The following is a 21,751-nucleotide window of genomic DNA, read 5'->3' on the forward strand; positions in this document are numbered from 1 at the left end:
AGTCCCGCAGGGTTCTGTATTGGGACCTCTTTTATTTATTTTATTTATCAATGATCTTCCTCTTTATGTTATTGTTTATGCATCGATCTTAGCACATATCAAAATAGTCTTGTTTGCTGACGATACTTCTTTTATAATTCGAGCATCCAGCCTTGTTGAACTCACCGCTAGGTGTGAACTTGTAGTGGGCTGTTTTACTGATTGGTGTTTTCGGAGTTCTATAATCCTGAATATAAATAAGACTGATCTCCTGTACTTTCAGTCGCGAGATATGAATTGCCAGCTGAGCTTGAAACTTTCGACAGGTGAGTTGAAGAATTCCGATTGTGTAAAGTTCCTCGGACTGTGGGTTGACGGGGTTCTGAGTTGGAAGAATCATGTTGACTCAGTTTGTTCGAAATTGGGTAGTGCATACTTCGCCATTAGGAGTCTCAAGCAGATTCTACCAAAAGAATCTCTAATTTGTATTTATTACTCACTTGTCTTCTCTCATCTGAGTTATAACGTAGTATTATGGGGCGAGTCGTCTACAAGTTATCGTGTATTTATCGCACAGAAGAAGATCATTCGACTCATATTCAATCTTTCACCTATGGAGTCCTGTAGACCCTACTTTGTTGGGAGCAGATTGTTGAGTTTTCCCTGTATTTTTTTACTTGAATGTTTACTATATATTAAAAGAAACATTGGTTCACTGAAGAAATGCTCTGATTTTCATTGTTACAATACCAGGCATAAGGATATTCTCTGTATTCCAAAACATAGAACAACTAAATTTGAGCACTCACCCATGTACTGTGGTATCAAGCTTTTTAATCATCTTCCAGAGAAGTTAAAAGTTTTGGAGTACAGAGAATTCAAGAGAGAAATAAAGGAATTATTGATTGTGAATTGTTTTTATAGTGTTGGTGAATTTTTGAATTTTTCTATTGTTTGAGGTTTATGGATTTTTTTTTTCATTTACTTTTCTTTGTTACTAGGGTATTAATCTATTTTTCTTAATTTTTCATTTTGTTTTCATTTCTGACGTGTTCTATGCAGATGTAACCTGTCCTAAAGAATGAATAAAATTATTATTATTATTATTATTATTGTCGTCTCAGGATACCTGTGCCACAAGATAATCTAGTTACAACCGCAACCAAAGTTGCACTGACAGCGTTACCAGTGCAGCTTTAAATCACCTTCTAACGCAGCTCCTATAAAAAGATGGATCAGTCGAACAGGACAAAATTTGTATCCGAAGGTGAAATACCCTTCCATTCAGATCTCCGGGGCAGGCTGCCTGAGCGAGTGAATCATCGTACAACAACCAATGAAAAGAACATAGCTTTTGCAGCATGGAACGTCAGAACCTTGCTAGACAACCCAAAGGCCGACCGACCAGAAAGGCATACTGCAACGAACATCTATTGCAATAGTTGCCTTAAGCGAGACACGCTTCTCGGACGAAGGTAGCTTGGTAGAACATGCGTATACTTTTTTCTGGAAGGGCTTGCAAGAAGGCCAAATCAGACAACATGTTGTAGGCTTTGTCATTAGAAACGACCTGGCAGCTAAATTAACCGAAAATCTAGTTGGCATCTCAGAACGTTTAATGACCCTTCGCTTTCCTGCAGCAAATAACACGTTTGTGAACATAATTGCAGTATACGCACCCACTTTGAACTCCTCTGATAACTCAAAGGACACTTTCTACGAAACACTCGTTGCTACATTAAGTAAAATCCCAAAACGGGAAAGAATTATCCTCCTTGGAGACTTCAACGCCAGAGTGAGTAAATATCAAGACTCAGAACTTTGGCCAGGAATAATAGGTAAACACGGCACAGACAGCATCAATCCGAACGGAGAATGTCTGCTGGCTCTCTGTGCAGAACACAATATGTGTATAACGAACACCTTCTTTATTACGAGACCCAATTCAAGGGGGACCTGGCGTCACCCGCGCTCAGGGCATTGGCATACTCTCGACTATGTTATCGTGAGAAGAAAAGATCTCAAAGAGGTGTTGGTTACTAAACCCAGAGCAGATCTGGAGTGCTGGACTGATCATAGGCTTACAATCTCGAGAATGAAGATCTCAATGCTCCGAAAATACCAACGCAAGCCAAAATTACTAAGAGAGCGCCTTCAAATCTCCAAACTACAAAACCCTTCTACAAAGGAAAGCTTCACAGCTGTCGTCAAAGATAGCCTAACACCACCGGATTATAACGACGACATTGGCTCCGCTTCAAATCATCTCTTACAAATACAGCGAAAGAAATACTGGGCACAGAACGCTCCCGAAAATCCCCAGCCTGGTTCGCCGTCAAAGAAACTCATATCGCACCCCTTCTGGAGGCAAAACACAAAGCGATGAGAACAGCAATTAACGAGCCTGGCGATGTTGCAGCCCAAAAATGTTTTATTAACATAAAACGCGAGGTCCGTCAAGAAATAAAAAAAATCAAGGACAGCTGGTGGAAAGAAAAAGCTTACGCCGATAACCATGACTACAGGCGTTTTTTTAGAATCTATTAAAACTGTTTATGGGTCCAAGCAGAAAAGCTAACTTTCCTATAAGAGATGCTCATGGAGCTATTCTAACTGATGATAGAAAAATTCTCGAAAGATGGAAGGAGCATAACTCACAGGTCTTGAATCAAAATAACGACTCGGATTTATCCATTTTAGACCTGCTCCCCGCGTATAGTCCGATGACATCGCTTGATGACGAAATTTCAATGTCGGAAATCATAAGTGCGAATAAAAATATGAAAAATGATAATTCACCTGGTCTAGACGGCATTCCAGCGGAAATATTCAAAGCCTTGGACGAAGACATTGTCAATAGTCTCCTAACACTATTCCGCAAGATCTGGGAACAGGGAGATGTGCCACAAGACTTCAGAGACCATTTAATTATCAACCTCTATAAGAACAAAGGCGATACGTCGAATTGCAACTACAGGGGCATATCGTTGCTTAGTGTGGCCGGTTAAAGTATCTCGAAGATTATGGCTAATCGTCTGGTTCCACTCTTTGAAAAGCTATTACCGGAATCCCAGTGCGGCTTTCGACCAAATCGAGGTACGGTGGACCTAATTTTTACACTGCGACAGCTGCAAGAGAAGGCGCGTGAACAATAATCAAGGAATATACAGCCTACATCGATTTGAGTAAGGCATTCGACTCGCTGAATCGAGAGAGCTATGGAAAATCATGGCACGTCTTGGAGTACCCGAAAAATTCTTAGCAGTGTGTAAAAGCCTTCATACCAACAAACCGCTAGAACGCAGCATAATGGTTCTACAACCGACCATTTCTCAAACAAGTCTGGAATAAAACAAGGCTGCGTATTAGCGCCTTTACTGTTCCATATTTTCACCATAGCTGTATCGATAATTGCTGACATGAGTATGTCCGAAAGAGGTGTTGGGATAAGATTCAGATTTGATGGAGGCCTGTTTAACCTGAAGCGCCTCAGAGCAAAAACCCTTACCAAGTTCATCACTGAACTTCAATATGCGGACGACTGTCCACTTATCGCTAGCAGCTCAGAGGATCTACAGATAATGTTGGACACCTATAAACATAATAATATATTCGAAGATTTAGGCCTTTTACTCAATATTGACAAAACCAAAATCCTAGTAAGCCCGCCAGAAAGCCTTCAAACAGATATCAGCCTGGAGAATGAAACTCTAGAACAGGTCGAGCAGTTCAAATACTTGGGAAGATTCATAAATACTAGGGCTAACCTAGACACGGAAATACAAAACTGTATCAATTCGGCATCACGGGCATTCTGGAAGCTAAAGGAATTATATGATGATAAAGTTCTGTTCTGGTTTCTATTATATTGACTTCTTTTTCTTATTTATTTTTGTGTTTGAAATACTTTCGAGAATATTTTTTCGTGTTATACTACAACTTCTGTATAACTGTGCAAATCTGTAGTGCAATTTTTGTTCATTGTAGACATTATTTGTGGGTAATTGTTTCCCTGTTTATGTTGCTATCTAAATGTATAAATAAATTATAAGCAGTCTCTGTATAAACTTTCTGATCCTTAACATGTGAGTGATGTACACTCCCATCCCCTGCTTCGAGAGGCTCAAATTTCCATCCCCTGGTATAAAGCGTTGGGGGTAGAACATACGTTGTTCTGGAGTTACAGAATGTTTCCGTTGTTTGTGTACTTCAATCTTACATAACTCGCATACACAATTGCAGCTTTCTTGACTTCTGGAACTTGGACTTATTCCCGATTTTACAATTTAAGTTTAATATTTGATTGGAAAGTTTGCAGGTTAGACGATTTACAATCACAAACATTAGGTACTCACATTAAAAACTCACAAGATATTTATCGAATGGAAAAATTGGAACTAATTAGTAACGAAAGGATTTGATTTCATTTTGAATGTCTGTAATTTTCCGATTCAACTACATATGTTCTGTTTATATTCACGAATTTACACAATTTTAATGTCACATATTCCAAAGAGACACTCATCAAATAACCTTTCATTTTGTTTTACAGTTGCATACGCACGAGGTGGTCGAAGTTTGTGCTAAAATTTTGTATCAGGTGGAACTAGCCCGGAGCACCCTGGAGCAGATGTGGGGTTTCAGTGTTGAGGCTGAATTAGTCGAAAATGCAGATAGGCAAGATGAGCTCTGCTGTTACGTGAGTCGGGTAGAAGACAAAAGTGTTGCCATGCAAAACGGAATTATAAAAGGCGATGAAATTATGGTCATCAATGGAGCAATCGTGTCTGACCTGGATATGATGTACTTAGAGAGTGTGCTACAAGAGGAACTAGCGTTATGTATGATGATGCGGTCATCGAGGAAAGAACCTCCTGACTTGGCAGGAATAATGAGAGCAACCGATGATATAATAGAAAGCCTTGTTTGTCCTCCACCACCGACGGAACCTCCTGTTATAAGCGAGGAAATGATTTCTGGTTTAATTGTTCCGGCACCAGGTATTTGAAACATGTCATTCTATATTTTAGAAAATTTTTCATAACTAGTAAAAATGCACAATAGAAACATAACTTCACGACTTTCTAGATATCAATGATGCGAGAAAATAATTTCCACGTGAAATTAAAAATCAAATTTTCAGCAACTTGACGAAAACATTCTATATTTTTATAATGTCATTTCTTCGAAATAGTTGAATGAGTATCTGTCTGAAATCAGAGGACGTCACTTCTTGCTTCGACTTGTTTTGACCAACAACAATAATTGAATTTTGGGCAACTTTCTCCATGCTATGGCAATATTAACTCCTAGTCTTCTTGATACTTCTCAACTTGTCTGCATTTCTGCTCATAAAGGATTTGTCCGTCTTTTTTCGGAAATGCTTGGATGAATTTAAAATCTTTGTCACATATTGTGACAAGGTGACCCATTTTGAGCGCTTGGCCTGAATAGGTACTCAAATAGTCTTTCAACCAATCAACGTAACGTATGTGGTCTGCTATGAATACGACTTGTCACAAAGTGAAATGTTTGGTCTTTTAGAAATACTTACATATAAAATACAAATAAAAGTTCTGTCTCAATCAAGAATGTTTGGAGATAACGGTTCATTATATATGTAGATATTGTAGGAATATGAGAGAGTGGACTGGAATGGGAAGGTATATTTCTCAGTGCGCATTCTTATTTTTCATGAAAAAAGCAGCAACTTTTGTTTCAAATTTTATTCATCGGATTTTAAATGCAATTCATAAAATATGTCCACATCAGAGGATCGCCGAAGAAAAATCTCCTTTTCTATTCTATGATCAGGAATACTCTATATTTTGGTCATGAACGATGAGCACATTGAAAAAAGCAAGTAAACAAATGTGTAAAAATATCGATTGAAATTTATTATGGGAGGATTTTGCATCTCTTCATAAACTTTTTAGGGTTTTCACTCCCAATCTCTGAAACAAAATCAATTAAAAATGAAATCAACGATTTGCTCCTGCGTAAATTCTTGCACTAATTTGTCAGGAGCAAATTAACTAGAAAAAATTGTTGCCTGACAATGAACTCAAAATAAATAACGTTGAAATTATAATTCTTCGTAACGTTTCGGAGTCTATATCAGACTCCTTCATCAGACGGAAAAATCTACTCTTGAAAGTCTTCTGAATTGTCGCTTTTTGTCTGACATTAATTGTCTACGTGTATTCTATTAGATCAAGATAATAATTTGGCAAATTGTTCGATAGGAATAGATCATATTTGGATCAATTTACTAAAGAAGGAACTGTCATCCGGTAATTTCAAAATTAAATGAATCAACGTTTCTGTGCAGTCTCTGTTTCTGTGTGTTGACAATTAATGTCAGACAAAAAGCGACAATTCAGAAGATTTTCAAGAGTAGATTTTTCCGTCTGATGAAGGAGTCTGATATAGACTCCGAAACGTTACGAAGAATTATAATTTCAACGTTATTTATTTTGAGTTCATTGTCAGGCAACAATTTTTTCTAGTTAATTTGCTCCTGACAAATTAGTGCAAGAATTTACGCAGGAGCAAATCGTTGATTTCATTTTTAATTGATTTTGTTTCAGAGATTGGGAGTGAAAACCCTAAAAAGTTTATGAAGAAATGTGTAAAAAGTATAGGCATTGTAGAAATATGCATGAATTAAGCGGTGAACACATATGAGCGGCCGCGGCCACGATCACGATCACGATCGTGAGACATCGCGACTGAACGTCGCTATATCGCTGAACAGATCGTGATATTATGTGCGGAATAATACATTTGCATGGGACGCTTCTCAATCGTGATCGTGATCGTGGCCGCGGCCGCTCATATGTGTTCACCGCCTTATTTTCGACCGTCGGAGAAAGGGTCTACCTAGACGTGTCTGATACTAGTTCGAGTGCATTTCGAAATTTACTCGATCAATTCATTATGAACGAAATATGTAATTTATTAAATAAATCAATCACGAGTACTACGGTGTGGTATTTAATTTATTTATGTCAAAAACCAAGCGCTTTCGGTCTAAAACAAGACCATCATCAGGGTTTTCTTAGAAGGGTGAAAGAGGTTGTATAATAATAACAAATACATGGATATAGTAGTTACCCGTCTAGGAAACTATCGCAATTTTCGGCGAGTAAGTAAAAGTATCGCAACAACAAATTAGGTACATTCAAAATGGTAAAAATTAAAACTTCAGAAACATATAAAAATCATATCAACGACGCAATTAAGGGGATCATAAACAATCATAAGAATGACATAAATGTAGTAATGACATGAAAGAAACATCTCAACTATCAACATAGTGTTAAATATGCCGACCGTAGGGTGACCTGAAATAAATATGGTCATAGGCGTAGTGGTCTATGGGAATCTCGCAATCATTACAAATTAAAAATTAAAAAAAAAATAAAAAATAAATTAATTACATTAAAATCGGGACACAATGCGGAAACGAACACACAAAAGGACACCTACATGACAAGGACCTCAAGAGTTACATCAAACTCTTAAATAAAGGAGTGAAACTATTATTTAAATTTAAGTTCACCTGAGTGTTTACACAATTCGTATTTGAACTCAACTCACGTAATATCTCGATATCTTCTAAAAGGTTCATCTTAATGTTATATCTATTTGCTGTAAGTCTGTGGAGGATCTTGGAGTTATGGTTGGGGCTGAATGAATGGCCCGTGAAATTTAGATGGTGACCAAATGCCGATGACTGAGGCCTATTTAAGTGCTTGAGTGATTTATTTAATAATTTATCCTCTGGTGTGCACAGCCATCCCCATAGAAATATGTAATAGTTATCAACATCAACACAAAGAACGCATCGACCGACAGAAGCTGGACAGGATACTGGACAATGAGATCGGTTTGTTAGCTGCGGTTAACCATAATCCTCATGTAGGTCGTAGGTCTATTTAATATCTATTTTATAATTTCTCGTGACTCAGGAATATCTCAGAGGAGTATGTTGGGAATATTAGTACATAGGTGAAAATTTCACCCATACCACGTACCAGAACATCAGTAGCTTCATAATGATGATTTCGAAAATCGAATGACATTCTTTCAGTAGGCACGTGAAAAAATACGAGAATATAAGAACTTAAAGAAGTTTCTATCTAATCTTATCTTCCCAAAGGTAAGATTTGCGACGCCACTTCCGTCTCCATCTTTTTCGTGTTCTCCTCCGAAAATAGAGGCCTCGGGCACCACCCCTCTTTGAAGGGTTGAGGACACTTGCAACCTGTTGGCATACATATTCTACATGTGTCTAGGAGCAACAGCCACAGAAGGTTATATCCATGGGGTCATATGTTCGTAACTATCACTACTTGAAGAATTGTAAAATCCTTCGGGGAAAATAAAACTCACAATAACTATAAAACTTTTATTCAGTTCTATTCAGTTCATTCTTTACACAATGATATTATGTAGGGTACAAAGTGAACTAGCGGTGCAGAAGTACCTGTAATCTGCTTTAAACCGAACCTATGTGTGAGTCTTAAGATTAATATGATCCAAGAAATGAGCGAAAACGGAAAGGCAACCAAATATTCATCATTCATCATATGGTATCCGAAGAGTAAACACGTTCAACATACCGTTCCTTCATAAACAACAAAGTTATAACATTTGTTCGATCTAAAGTGAATTCTGTCATAGTTGAAATCATTCTGGAATCTTGACCATTAATTGAAAATGGGTCCAAAAATCAATACTGATATTAAAACTGCTGTGAAAGAAGCCCTCCGAGACTTACTCAATGAGGATGATTTCCTCGATAAATTATTATCGAAGGTCAATGAAAAACTCAATATGATGCAGAAGACTATTGAAGATCAGTCCAATAAAATAAAAGAGTTGGAGATTCAAATCGATAATCAAAGTCAAACAAATAATGTATTCATTCAAGAACAATCTAATAAGATCAAACAAATGGAATTTCAAATCGACAATGTGCATCAGGCTGATAAGATAAACAATGTATGTATTTATAACCTTCCGGAAGAAGAGAATGAAAAATTAAAGGATAAATTCCTGAATCTCTGTAAAGAGAAACTTCAAATAGATGTAACAAATAGGGATGTCGTCGGATGCTACAGGGTTGGTTTGAAAAAGGAGGCAATTCGTCCGGTTATCGTCAAGTTCGAAAACCATCAAAAGAAGAAATTAGTACACAAAAATGTACAAAAGCTGAAGGGAACTAAAATAGGGATCACGGAGGATTTGACAAAAAGTCGACTCAGGCTTCTCCATTCTGCCAGGGAAATGTTCAACAGGAAAAATGTCTTTACACAGCATGGTAGTGTTTTTGTCCGCAATGGTGATAATGTGAAAAAGGTTAGTGATTTCGCTTCACTGAACAAATTTAACACACAAACAATTTCTTGAGTTATATACAGGACGCGGTGATAAAATGGAAGTCATCTTTCATTACTGCTCATTTGGTTCAAATTGGGATATTCTTATTTTTGTATTGTATTTTTTTTTCTTTATCTTATGACTACAAAATCAGTTATGTTGGAGTATATGGATATGGTGGGGTCGTGTGTCAGTTTTGATGACATTAAAAATTTAAAACAATTATTTGATGAAATGAAAGATTTAGCGGCATGCAGACAGGAATTGAATTCTGAAAAAAATCATCGTAATTTATATTTTCGGCTTAATTTGTTCAATGATCGGAGGTTCGCATCCGATCCCCGCTGATATCGCTATATGTCGACGACGCACCGGGAAATGGATATGTAGAATCCCGAAGATCATTGAAAGCGAATGTGTATCCCCTCCACCTATAACATTTTCAATCGCTTTCGAACGCCGGAGTTCGGAAGTGATAACACTAACATGTGAATTCTGAAGATAGTGGTTTCCAGACAATGCAGATGGATCCTCACGTCAGCCCGGGTAGCTCAGTTGGGAGAGTACCTGACCGGTAATCGGGGGGTCGTAGGTTCGAATCCTGCTCTGGGTGGTACTTTTTTCAGAATTCAATTCCTGTCTGCATGCCTCTAAATCTTTCATTTCATTATATTTTCAGACACTAAACTATCATCGTAATTATTTGATGGATTGAATAGATTTAATATATTGCATTTGAATATACGTAGCATGCGTAAAAATTTTGATGAATTATGTGTTTACCTGAATAGCATAGATTTGGATAAAATTGATATTATGATTTTCTCTGAAACTTTTCAGGTTGATAATATCTCCGATTTTCATATTGATCATTTTGAAATTTTTTCTAGTAAGTCTGATTTCAACAGGAATGATGGTCTGATTATCTACGTGAAAGACAAATACCACATCAGAGCAAAAATAGTTGAATTCACTGATATCAAACTAATCAGGTGTGAGGTGGACTGTGGTATTGATCATACATTTGGTATCACTTCAATGTACAGGCCGCCTCCTACGCGTATCCCTTTGTTGCTGAATGATCTGGAAGATTATTTGCAGTCTATTGATTCTAAGAAAATAGAGATCTTTACAGGTGATTTCAATTTGAATTTGTTTGATACAGATAGTGATGAAATAAATCGATATTTGAACATATTATACCAGAATGCTTATTTTTCATGTATAAGTCATCCTACAAGAAAGACAAATACTTCATCGACACATCTCGATCATTTTTTCATCAAATCGAAAAACATCGATAACTTGTCTGAAACTGTAACACCATTTGTTCTTCGTTCTGGTATCACTGATCACTTCATGATGGGAGTTTCGATAAAACAGCAACAGAAAACACACAATGAAGTTCAAAAAATTATGAAAAAAATAACCAATTACCACAAACTCAATGAATTTTTGAAAAACGAGTGCTGGTTTGATGTCCTATGCGCGAACGATGTACAAACAGCGTATTCATTATTTCTTAATAAATTCAAGGGGTATCTAAACAGATCAGTTCATATGTGCAGATTAAATAGCTCCTCTAGAAAAAGGAAGAGCTGGATAACGGAGGGGATAATGACATCTATAGTGAGCAGAGATAGGTTAAAGAGAGCTCAATATTGATTACTCAACTGAAAAGCACAGCTATTTTAAGGTGTTCAGAAATATTTTGAATAAGACAATATAAAGTGCAAAAACTATGTACTATCAGAATAGATTATATCAAGCAAGGAATAACTCGAAAAAAATTTGGGAGACAATTAATGAAATATCTAATGTGAAAGTGAAGAATAAGGAGAGAACAGTCAATATAGAGCATGCTCAAGGTGGCGCTGCTGGAGATGAAGATGTGGCCAATCACTTCAATGATTTTTTCATAAATATCGGCAAAGAAATACAAAAAAATATTAAGAAAGTGGGTGGGGAAGGTAGTGCTTATTCGAAAATAAATATCTCCAGCTCAATTTTTCTCAAACCACTTACAGAAAATGAACTAGTTCCACATATAAGTACCTTAAAAGACAATTCTGCTCCTGGAGAAGACCAAATAACATCTAGAGAAATAAAAAATACTCATAAATATATTTTAACTCCTCTTGGGTTCATAATTAATTTGTGTTTTTCTACATCTGTTATACCAAGGGAGTGGAAACTGTCAACAGTCACCCCTGTATACAAGGGTGGTGGATCAGAGTCCCTTACAAACTATCGGCCTATTTCTGTAATCAACAGCTTCTCTAAGATATTTGAAAAATGTTTAAAAAATCGTATTACACATTTCCTTGAGAAGAACAAGCTCTTCAATCCAAATCAGTTTGGATTCAGAAACGACAAAGGAACAGAGGATGCAGTATTCGAGCTCATAATAGTTATTTTCCTATCAAGTGCGGAAAGTGATACTTGCCCGCACGAAACTGCCGTTGCCCGAACGATGCGAAGCAGAGTTCGGGTATATATATATATATTTTATATATAAATAATATATCCATTTCACGAAACAGATCATATCTCATTTGATTAATTCATATATAATGACAGACGTAATTCTGCATGTCATTACTATGGGTTTCTCATCGTTGACGTTCTATGCATAGAAACATGATAGAATTTAATTTACTCTATAATATTTGCGTGCGGGAAAAACCCCTGCTAATCCATTCCCGCACGCAAATGCGTGCGGGAAAGAAATAGCAGGCGTTTTTCCCGCACGTTTTGGGAAAGTGACTCTTTGCAACTTGGAATGCGTGCGGGAAAAAGGTTGAACGCGCACGCTTGTAGAAAAAAGAAATTTATAACAACTGGCATAATGAGAAAAAAACACTAGCTGTTTTCTTAGATCTGAGAAAAGCATTCGATACTGTGTCACATGATATACTGCTGGAGAGGATGGAACGCATCGGTATCAGAGGCAAGGCATTGTTGTTAATAAAAAATTATCTAACTGATAGAAAACAAAGAAAAAAAATTAACAACTCTTATAGTTCTTATATGACAAATGAGACCGGGGTGCCACAAGGCACAGTTCTGGGTCCGATCCTCTTTCTAATATATGTCAATGAAATTCATGCAGCAACGAAAGGTTGTCGAGTGCTCTCTTACGCTGATGACTCGGTCTTAATCTTTCAGGGAGGAAGCTGGGAGGATGTTCGAGATAGTGCTAGCAGGGAAATTGAACTAATGATTGCATGGCTGAACAGGAGCCTTTTGGATCTGAACACCTCAAAAACATTCTTTGTTGCATTTTCTGCAACAGATTCAGATCAGCCCACATTCAAAAAATTAAATGTACGCTCACAAGAACATCATACAGGGAGGAATTGTACCTACATAGAGAAGAGGGAGAGCGTGAAGTATCTGGGAGTTGTTGTTGATCAACATTTAAAGTGGAAACAGCACGTTAGTTTTCTATGTAGCAAGATAAGAATGCTGTTTCATAAATTTTATATGGTTAGAGAAATACTCGACAGAAAACTCTTATTGCTTTTGTATACTTCTCTTGTTGAATCTATTCTTAGGTACTGTATTGTAGTGTGGGGTGGTGCCTATAAAAACTCCATTCGAACTCTAGAAATGATACAGAACACTGTGATAAAAATAATTCATAAAAAACCAAGACTTTTTCCAACTAAAGAATTATATGAGATTGGCCGATTGATGAACCTACGCAGCTTATATTGCTTGTGCTCTTTGATATACTTCTTTAAAATAGAGAAGATGTTAACAACCCTAGACCACAATTACGAAACCACTGGCAATACAAATCGGAATTTGTCGGTACCTTTATTTTATAAGAGCATAAATCAAGGATTTCTGCTTTTCCTGCCGCCAAAAATATTTAACTCCTTACCCACTGAACTAAGGGACTACTGGAATAATAAAAAATTGTACAAAAAGAAACTGAAAGCATTCATTCTTGATAATCCATCAATTTTTGAAAACATATTTTGATATTATGAGTGTATGTATCTGATGCTAGTTATATTTTTGCTCTGATCGGTAACATTCATTCTTGATGACTGTTCAGAATTTTTGAAATATTTTGATCCATGTATCTAGTAGGTACTCCATGGTTGTTCATTCTGGTAAATTTTGTTTTTGAAGTGGAAGAAAAAAAAGAAAAAAAAAAAGGATGTATAACTTAATTTTCAGCTACAGGAAGAATACCCGAAATTATATCGGGAATCTAGCACACAAACTTATGTTTAGGCGAAATTCTTGAAAATTGTACACATATTGTAGATGAAAGCTGATGAATAAAATTCTATTCTATTCTATTCTATATAAATGTGTTATGCGCGATCAGGCCAGGCAAAACATAATAGCTTTAATGTACATAGGAAGATAAAAGAGGCAACAGAAAGATACCAGGAATAATCCTGGACTCAGAAAGTAAGATTATTGCCGAAACTGACAAAAAACTCATCAGGTGGAAGCAATACATGGAGGAACTGTTCGGAGACGAAGATATCAGTACTGCGACTGCAGTCGTTAACACTGAAGGGCCCACTATCACACAGGCGGAATTAGAGTCAGCCATAAAGAGGCTAAAGAACAACAAAACTCCAGGACCAGATCAAATACACGGAGATGTTCTCAAATTGATCCACTCAGATCAAATAAAACTGTTGACTATCCTCTTCAACAGAATCTACCTCAACGGTGAAATACCAAAGGATTGGCTACTGTCGACATTCATCCCAATTCCATAAAAAAAAAGAATTCAGTTAATTGCTGCGACCACAGAAGTATCAGCTTGATGAGTCACGCCCTAAAAGCTTTCTGGAACATCATTCACACACGAATATATAAAAAACTCGATGAAAACATCAGCAACACTCAATTCGGCTTAAGGAGAGGACTTGGAACCAGAGAGGCCTTATTCTCTATTCAAGTCTTGGTTCACAGATCACGTGACATTAATGCAGACGTCTACGCATGCTTTGTGGATTTCGAGGAGGCCTTTGACAGAGTCCAACATGATAAACGCATCTCAATACTACGTCAGTCGGGAATAGACGATAGAGATGTAGAAATTATATCGAAATTATACCTTCACCAGAAGGCCAATGTACGCCTCGAAAACGGGACATCAGAATAGTTCAACATAAGGAGGGGAGTGCGTCAGGGCTGTATACTGTCGCCACTCCTATTCAATATTTACTCAGAACATCTGTTCAATGAAGCACTAGACAGCGTAGACGGTGGAATAATTATAAATGGAGAAAAAGTGAACAACCTAAGATATGCGGATGACACCGTCCTTATAGCCGATACTGCAAAGGGACTTCAGAGAATTATAGACCGCGTAGCGCAGGCCTGTGATAGATATGGTATGAAGATTAACTGTAGAAAAACAAAAATACTAATTGTCAGTAAAACCGACGTCGGCAATGAACGGTTTAGAGTCAACAATGTAAAGCTGACAGTTAGTAGCCGAAACAGTCACATACCTAGGCTGCACTTTGAATAAGAACTGGGACCACTCTCGCGAAATGAGATGCCGGATAGAAAAAGCCAGAAGCACATTCAATATGATGCGCAAAATACTTTGCAACCTATCTCTCAATATCCGGAATCGAATCAGGATTTTGAGATGTTATGTACTCTCAGTCCTCCTATATGCCATCTTACAGCGTATCGGTGGGGAACTAGAATATCTCCCTACTGTCAAACGCAGAAAACTGTAGTACTTTGGGCATATCATGCGGAACGAAAATTATCACCTGATTCAGCTTATCCTTCAGGAAAAAATAGAGAGTAAAAGATCCGCAGGACGCAGACGAATATCGTGACTGCGTAACCTACGAACATGGACTGAAATGACAATTTTAAGCACAAAACAATTAAATTGGCAAATATTGAAAACAAAAGTGGCCCTAAGACTGCCGTGAGGTAGGTACACTAAGGCCCGGTATTTTCACCTTCGAATAAATTTTATTCAACGAATAATGACGTACCGACTATCTGAAAGTGAAAAGACTGCATTTTTACTAATCTTACGAATAAGACTTAATAAATGCGAATATATTTATTTATTCGCAAGTGAAAGTACCGGGCCTTAATGTTACAAAAATATTCTTTGATTGAACTCCTCGAATTTTGTCAACCTGAGATCTGATAGTAATGTAAGATGTGAACTATTCAAGCAAAGATCCAAAAAATTCAAACTTTGTGATGACTAACATAGAATAAGATCCCAGAACGACCAGACATAACTTATTTTCACACAGATGAAACTTAAGGATCTTAGTGGAGTATCATGTGCTTTGAATACCTGCGAACTTGTGGAGCTTGCCTAGTGATACCTGGGCAGATACCAGGTGGCAAAGGAAACTAAAAATAAGTATTTCTTAACTTATTTTCACATGGCTGAATTTTATATATGTTTTAAAGAATATCATTCTGAAGTTATACTATAAGTGCCAGGCACTTCCCATTGGCCAAAACTCTTGCCAGACGCTTTGAAGATGCACAAAAAATAAATGAACTTAACTTATTTTCACATGGATGATTTTTATATATGTTTCAAAGAATATTATTCTGAAGTTTTATTATAAGTGCCACACATTTCCCATGGGCCAAAACTTCTGCCAGACGCTTTGAAGATGCACAAAAAATAAATGAACTTTACTTATTTCCACATACCTGATATTGAAATATGCCATTGAAGTAATTATAAAAAAGTTATATTTCATCGATCAGACAAATAGTAGTGACCAGACATACCCTTAACATGAAAATTATTTATATCAGCGGGGAGTGTGAACGCCATAGTATAAAATATTAAAAAATACTTACCTCTTTCGATTCAATATTTTCACATCTGCATTCGAATAAGATAAACTTCAACAATAAGGTTATAATTAATAAATATTGACATTAAATCAATTTATTGTTCTATAAACAATTATTTTGATTTTATTATAAATAAAGTACCAGTGGAAACAATTTTAAGAAAAATCATTTGAGTTAAAGAAAATCAACTATGATTAATGGAAGGAAGTATTCATTTACTGTTCAATCATCGTTTATTGTTTATTGTTTATTGTTTATTGTTTATTGTTTATTGTTTATTGTTTATTGTTTATTGTTTATTGTTTATTGTTTATTGTTTATTGTTTATTGTTTATTGTTTATTGTTTATTGTTTATTGTTTATTGTTTATTGTTTATTGTTTATTGTTTATTGTTTATTGTTTATTGTTTATTGTTTATTGTTTATTGTTTATTGTTTATTGTTTATTGTTTATTGTTTATTGTTTATTGTTTATTGTTTATTGTTTATTGTTTATTGTTTATTGTTTATTGTTTATTGTTTATTGTTTATTGTTTATTGTTTATTGTTTATTGTTTATTGTTTATTGTTTATTGTTTATTGTTTATTGTTTATTGTTTATTGTTTATTGTTTATTGTTTATTGTTTATTGTTTATTGTTTATTGTTTATTGTTTATTGTTTATTGTTTATTGTTTATCGTTTATCGTTTATTGTTTATTGTTTATTGTTTATTGTTTATTGTTTATTGTTACAGCGAACGTACAACAATATTTTGACCCATCAAATTTACATGGGGAGTCATAATAAATTTCACTAGTGTAACATTTCAGGCTAATAACATGAAACGTGAATAAGACCGTAGACATTTCACACAATGGACAAACATATCAATATATAATCGGATCTGCGAAGTATTCCCCAATGCTGTAGTAGGCTTTCTGAACCAGCTTTCTCTTGAGCAAATACCGTATTTTTTTGCCGCTCATAGATTTATACTCATCTGGCAGCATTATAAATTTTTATTGCCAGGTGATTCACACTCAGTTGTGTTGCCGAGAGCCTATGATACGGGATGACGAATCTATTCGCATTTCTGGTATCATAAGAATGATTGAAGTTGTTCTTGACTAATTCATCCTTGTGGGTATGGACAAAAGTGATGCAAGCCATTATGTAGACTGAGGTCAGAGTAAGAATATGTTCTTGCCTGAACAATGGCCTGCAGCTTTCAGTTCTCTTAGCACCACATAATATTCGGATAGCATATTTCTGCTTGATGAAGATGCTGTTTATGCCGTGCGTGTGACCCCAAGCCAGTATACCATATGAGAGAGCTGAATGGAAAACTCCAAAGTATGATGTTTTTGCAGCTTGTTGCCCAAAAAGCTTACAGCACGCGGTGTTCCCAAGCGGTCACCCATCCAAGTACTAACCGCGCCCGACGCTGCTTGGCTCCAGTGTTCTGACGAGAACTGGCATTGTCAGCGTGGTATGGCCGTAAACATCGTTATCAACGACACAATCATTGCAATTTTCATCATCAAGCCAGTCATGATATTGGGCATTCGAGTAATTGTCCTCAACATCATCAATCATGTTGTCGTTGCTAGCAGCTTCTTCTGCGAAAAACAGATCAAATAATTCAAAAACATAAAATTACGAATACAAATAACATTTGAAGTAGAAGTCAAAGTACAGTACCTGATTTTTAGAGAGATTCACTGACGTCTCCTGGTAATTGGTCACCATCAAACTAATGAAAGTGGTACTGGTTTTCTTCAAACGTCAACCCATTGTTTTCAGGAGTAAAAATTGATTGTTGTTTCTCATTTGCATTATTCCATATGCTAGCAATGTAATTCTAAGAAATTGTTGAAATAACTCAGTTTCGCATGCTGGTAAAATGCTGGCATCAAAATTTTTTACATTTTTCGGATTGAATTATTCGTTAATATCAGATATGCTGTAATTGTTTAAAAATAACTGGAGCCAGGCAGCATTAACATCAAGTATACCAGGAACACTATAAATTTCGCAGATTAATTTTTGTATATTGTTGAAAATGTCTATTTGTATTGTCTTATTGATAAACAACTCTGGATCTCCAAACTGCATATAAGCTTGCTGATACTCATATTTTTTCATCAATATATCAAATGGTCGTTGTTTACCTTTTTTTAAAAATGCGGGATTAAAGTCGCATCCAGTGAATGCATGGAATCCTGGCAAACTTCTACACAAAGATGGTCCCAAGTGCTCGTAAACCTTTGTTAAATTTATACATCTTTGATTATTCCCGGTGCCTGCGTACAGCCATACATTTGAATCTTCATTTTTCAAATTATGCATGTGTCCTAACATAATTAACGCAATATCGGTATCAGAACATCTTAAAACAAAATTTGCTTGAGCGTCTATATCACAAATATGAAAAACAATTTTAGTGTCAGCTTCTTGAAGTGGATGGATTGGAGGGATTCACCTATACTTCAATGGCATATTTTATTATGTCAGACATGTGAAAATATGTAAAATTCATTTACTTTTTGTGCATCTTCAAAGCGTCTGGCAAGAATTTTGGCCCATGGGAAGTGTCTGGCACTTATAATATAACTTCAGAATGATATTCTTTAAAACATATATAAAAATCAGCCATGTGAAAATAAGTTGAGTAACACTTATTTTTTGTCACCTGTTACTGCCCAGGTGTCACTAGGCAAGCTCCACAAGTTCGCAGGTGTTCAAAGCACATGAGAATCTACTGAGATCCTAAAGTTTCATCTGTGTGAAAATAAGTTATGTCTGGTCACTCTGGGATCTTGGACTAACAGTATCGAATGCCTTGGAGAAATTAGCATATAATACGTCAACCTTATACTTCGTCCCTTGTACAAGTTACCCCGACAAATAAAAGTAAAATAAATTGGACTCGATGCTCATTCGGTGCCAAAATCGATGCTACTGGCGACAAATCTTATGGGCTACCTTGAACCTGACATTATTATAAACAATTACCTAATTCTTAAAGTTTGTGTAGGACATTATGAAATGCTTATCGGTCCATAATTTGATACATCTGCCTTCGAATGAGACTTGTGAAAAGGCTTTTCTTATGCTTTCAAAATGAAGGAAATCTCCCGGAGAAGAGCGACTAATTAATTAATTGATTAATTTATTTATTTATTCATTTTTCACTGTATTGAGCAGGAATGACGCGAAACCCCCAATATTACAATAAGAAATAGAACAAATATATAGACACTCAGAGTAACGAAAATTAGAACACACAGCTAGAGTACAGATAAGCAACAGATGACGACAGATAAGCAACACACAGACGATCTCTCTCAACCAAGAAACGGTTCTAGTCCTGAACGAACGCAGTGAAATGGAAGAAAACTCGAGATCAGCGTATCCAGCACTGATAACGAGAATGCGCTAGGGAATAAATGTTTGCTGTAATTGGTTCTACAGAGAAAGAGCCAAAGAAGAACTACACTTTGTTAGGAGAAGAGAGGAAATCCCATCATCAGTTCCAGGTCCCATATTTACGTCAAAGGAGTTCAGTCCCTACAAAATTTTTCTCACATCAAAACAACCAAGGCAGGAGTTCGAAAAGAGGTCAAATAGAAGTTCATTACTAACAACATAAGTATAGTCCATTCAAGAAGGATTGACATCTCGGGTGGCTATGGAAAATCGAATTTAAGTTGGTAACAGCCCATAAGTTCAGATTTTGTGTTGTGGAATTCAGGTTGGTATTGTGAATAAACGTCGATCCACAGACTAATTATTGTGAATTTATCCACTGACCGAAGGTAATTTGAGTTTAGTAGAGCTGTTTACATTCTTAATTTAATCCAACAAATTGGAAACATAATTGTTTCAATTTTGATTGCTGATTAATATGCTCTGAATTCAAATATTTCTTCTTTTTAAGTACTCTTCTAGGTTATATTTAAATATTCCACTTCTGTGATTGAAACTACAGAAATTATTGAAGATCTTTTATGACCAGATTTAAGCTGCATCTGGACTTTCAAGTCCTACTGGGATGTCAATAATTGTTGAATGGGCTATAGACTGAAAAAAAACAGAAATGGCTTATGTCCATATTATCTTCATATTCAATACCATTAAGAACCATCTGCATTGGTAGGTCTGTATCTTGGCGTCTAGAATTTACTGAATTCCAAGAAACTTTTATGTTGCCCTTCAAGGCTGATAATCAAATATCACCCCATGATATACCAGCTGGTTTATGGGGGATATTATTCCTAGTTTTTAATTTTAGACGCCAATTATCTGAATGGGCTTTGAATTTTAGCGAGGAATCCAGCTTAACTTCTATACAGGGTGTTCCTAAATTGAACGTTCAAACGAAAAGGGGAGATTCCTTAAGTGAATTTAAGAAAAAAAAGTCCCATAAAGATGGGGTCGCAAACGTTCTTTTTCGAGATACAGAGTGTTGAAGTTTGGATTTTTTTCAAGTTTTTTTCTCATAGTATCTACACTTCACAAGATATTCAACTGAAATTTGGCATAGATATTACATTTTAGAGTTCTCACCACGTGACATGGCAATTTCGATAGAAGATCTACAGGATGATATTTTTTCTGGAACACTGCCACCTGTTCTTCTGCAGAACTTTTTTTTGGTGAGCAACTGTTAATTTGAAAAAATGTAAAAAGAAGCTTTATTCTTATACTAAACTTTTCGGTCTCCTGTAGTTTTGTCGTATCTACCAACGATTTCGAGAAAAAAAATTTTGAACGATTCTCTCGAAATTCTCGTAACTATGATAGGAAGGCCAGTTTGTAATCTGTGGTGAATGAATTCAGTGCCAGTTTTGACACATCAAATTATTGAACGTTTGTTTTTTTTTAAAAGTGAAGGTGGGTGCATTTGTGGCTATTTATTTTTTTGAATGTAGTTAGACTACTATTTTCATTACGATTTTTATGACTGTCACAACAATATTTGATCATAAATGAGAACCTCTACACATTTCAATATCAAAACATGCCGAATTTCACGAATTCCGAAATAACATTGAATTCATTCACCACAGCTTACAAAGTGGCCTTCCCATCATAATTTGGATTTTCACGAGGATTTCGAGAGAATCGTTAAAATTTTTTTTTTCTCGAAATCGTTGATAGATACGACAAAACTACAAGAGACCGAAAAGTTTAGTATAAGAACAAAGCTTCTTTTTACATTTTCTCAAATTAGCAGTTGCTCACCAAAAAAAAGTTCTGCAGAAGAACAGTGGCAGTGTTCCAGAAAAAATATCACCCTGTAGATCTTCTATCGAAATTGCCATGTCACGTGGTGAGAACTCTAAAATGTAATATGTATGCCAAATTTCAGTTGAATATCTTGTGAAGTGTAGATACTATGAGAAAAAAACTTGAAAAAAATTCAAACTTCAACACTCTGTATCTCGAAAACGAAACGTTTGCGACCCCATGTTTATGGGACTTAACTTACTTAAGGAATCTCCCCTTTTCGTTTGTACGTTCAATTTAGGAACACCCTGTATATTAAGGATTGAAGTTATGTT

At 36.0% G+C, this 21,751-nt stretch overlaps 1 protein-coding gene and 1 non-coding gene across 2 annotated transcripts in view; one reads left to right on the forward strand and one right to left on the reverse strand.

The window, feature by feature from the left end:
- The window catches only part of LOC123311362, a 1,278,848-nt gene that overhangs the window by 879,996 nt on the left and 377,101 nt on the right, over positions 1-21,751 (forward strand). Inside the window, exon 21 of the mRNA XM_044895271.1 lies at positions 4,532-4,979. Within this exon, the coding sequence (XP_044751206.1) occupies positions 4,532-4,979 (448 nt within the window). The remainder of the gene's footprint in view (positions 1-4,531; positions 4,980-21,751) is intronic.
- Positions 17,569-17,687, reverse strand: LOC123312639. Its single transcript, XR_006537675.1, has one exon. It is a non-coding gene; the product is annotated as a 5S ribosomal RNA (ribosomal RNA).

The sequence above is a fragment of the Coccinella septempunctata genome, chromosome 4, assembly GCF_907165205.1.
Source record: "Coccinella septempunctata chromosome 4, icCocSept1.1, whole genome shotgun sequence".
NCBI classification, from domain to species: Eukaryota; Metazoa; Arthropoda; class Insecta; order Coleoptera; family Coccinellidae; genus Coccinella; species Coccinella septempunctata.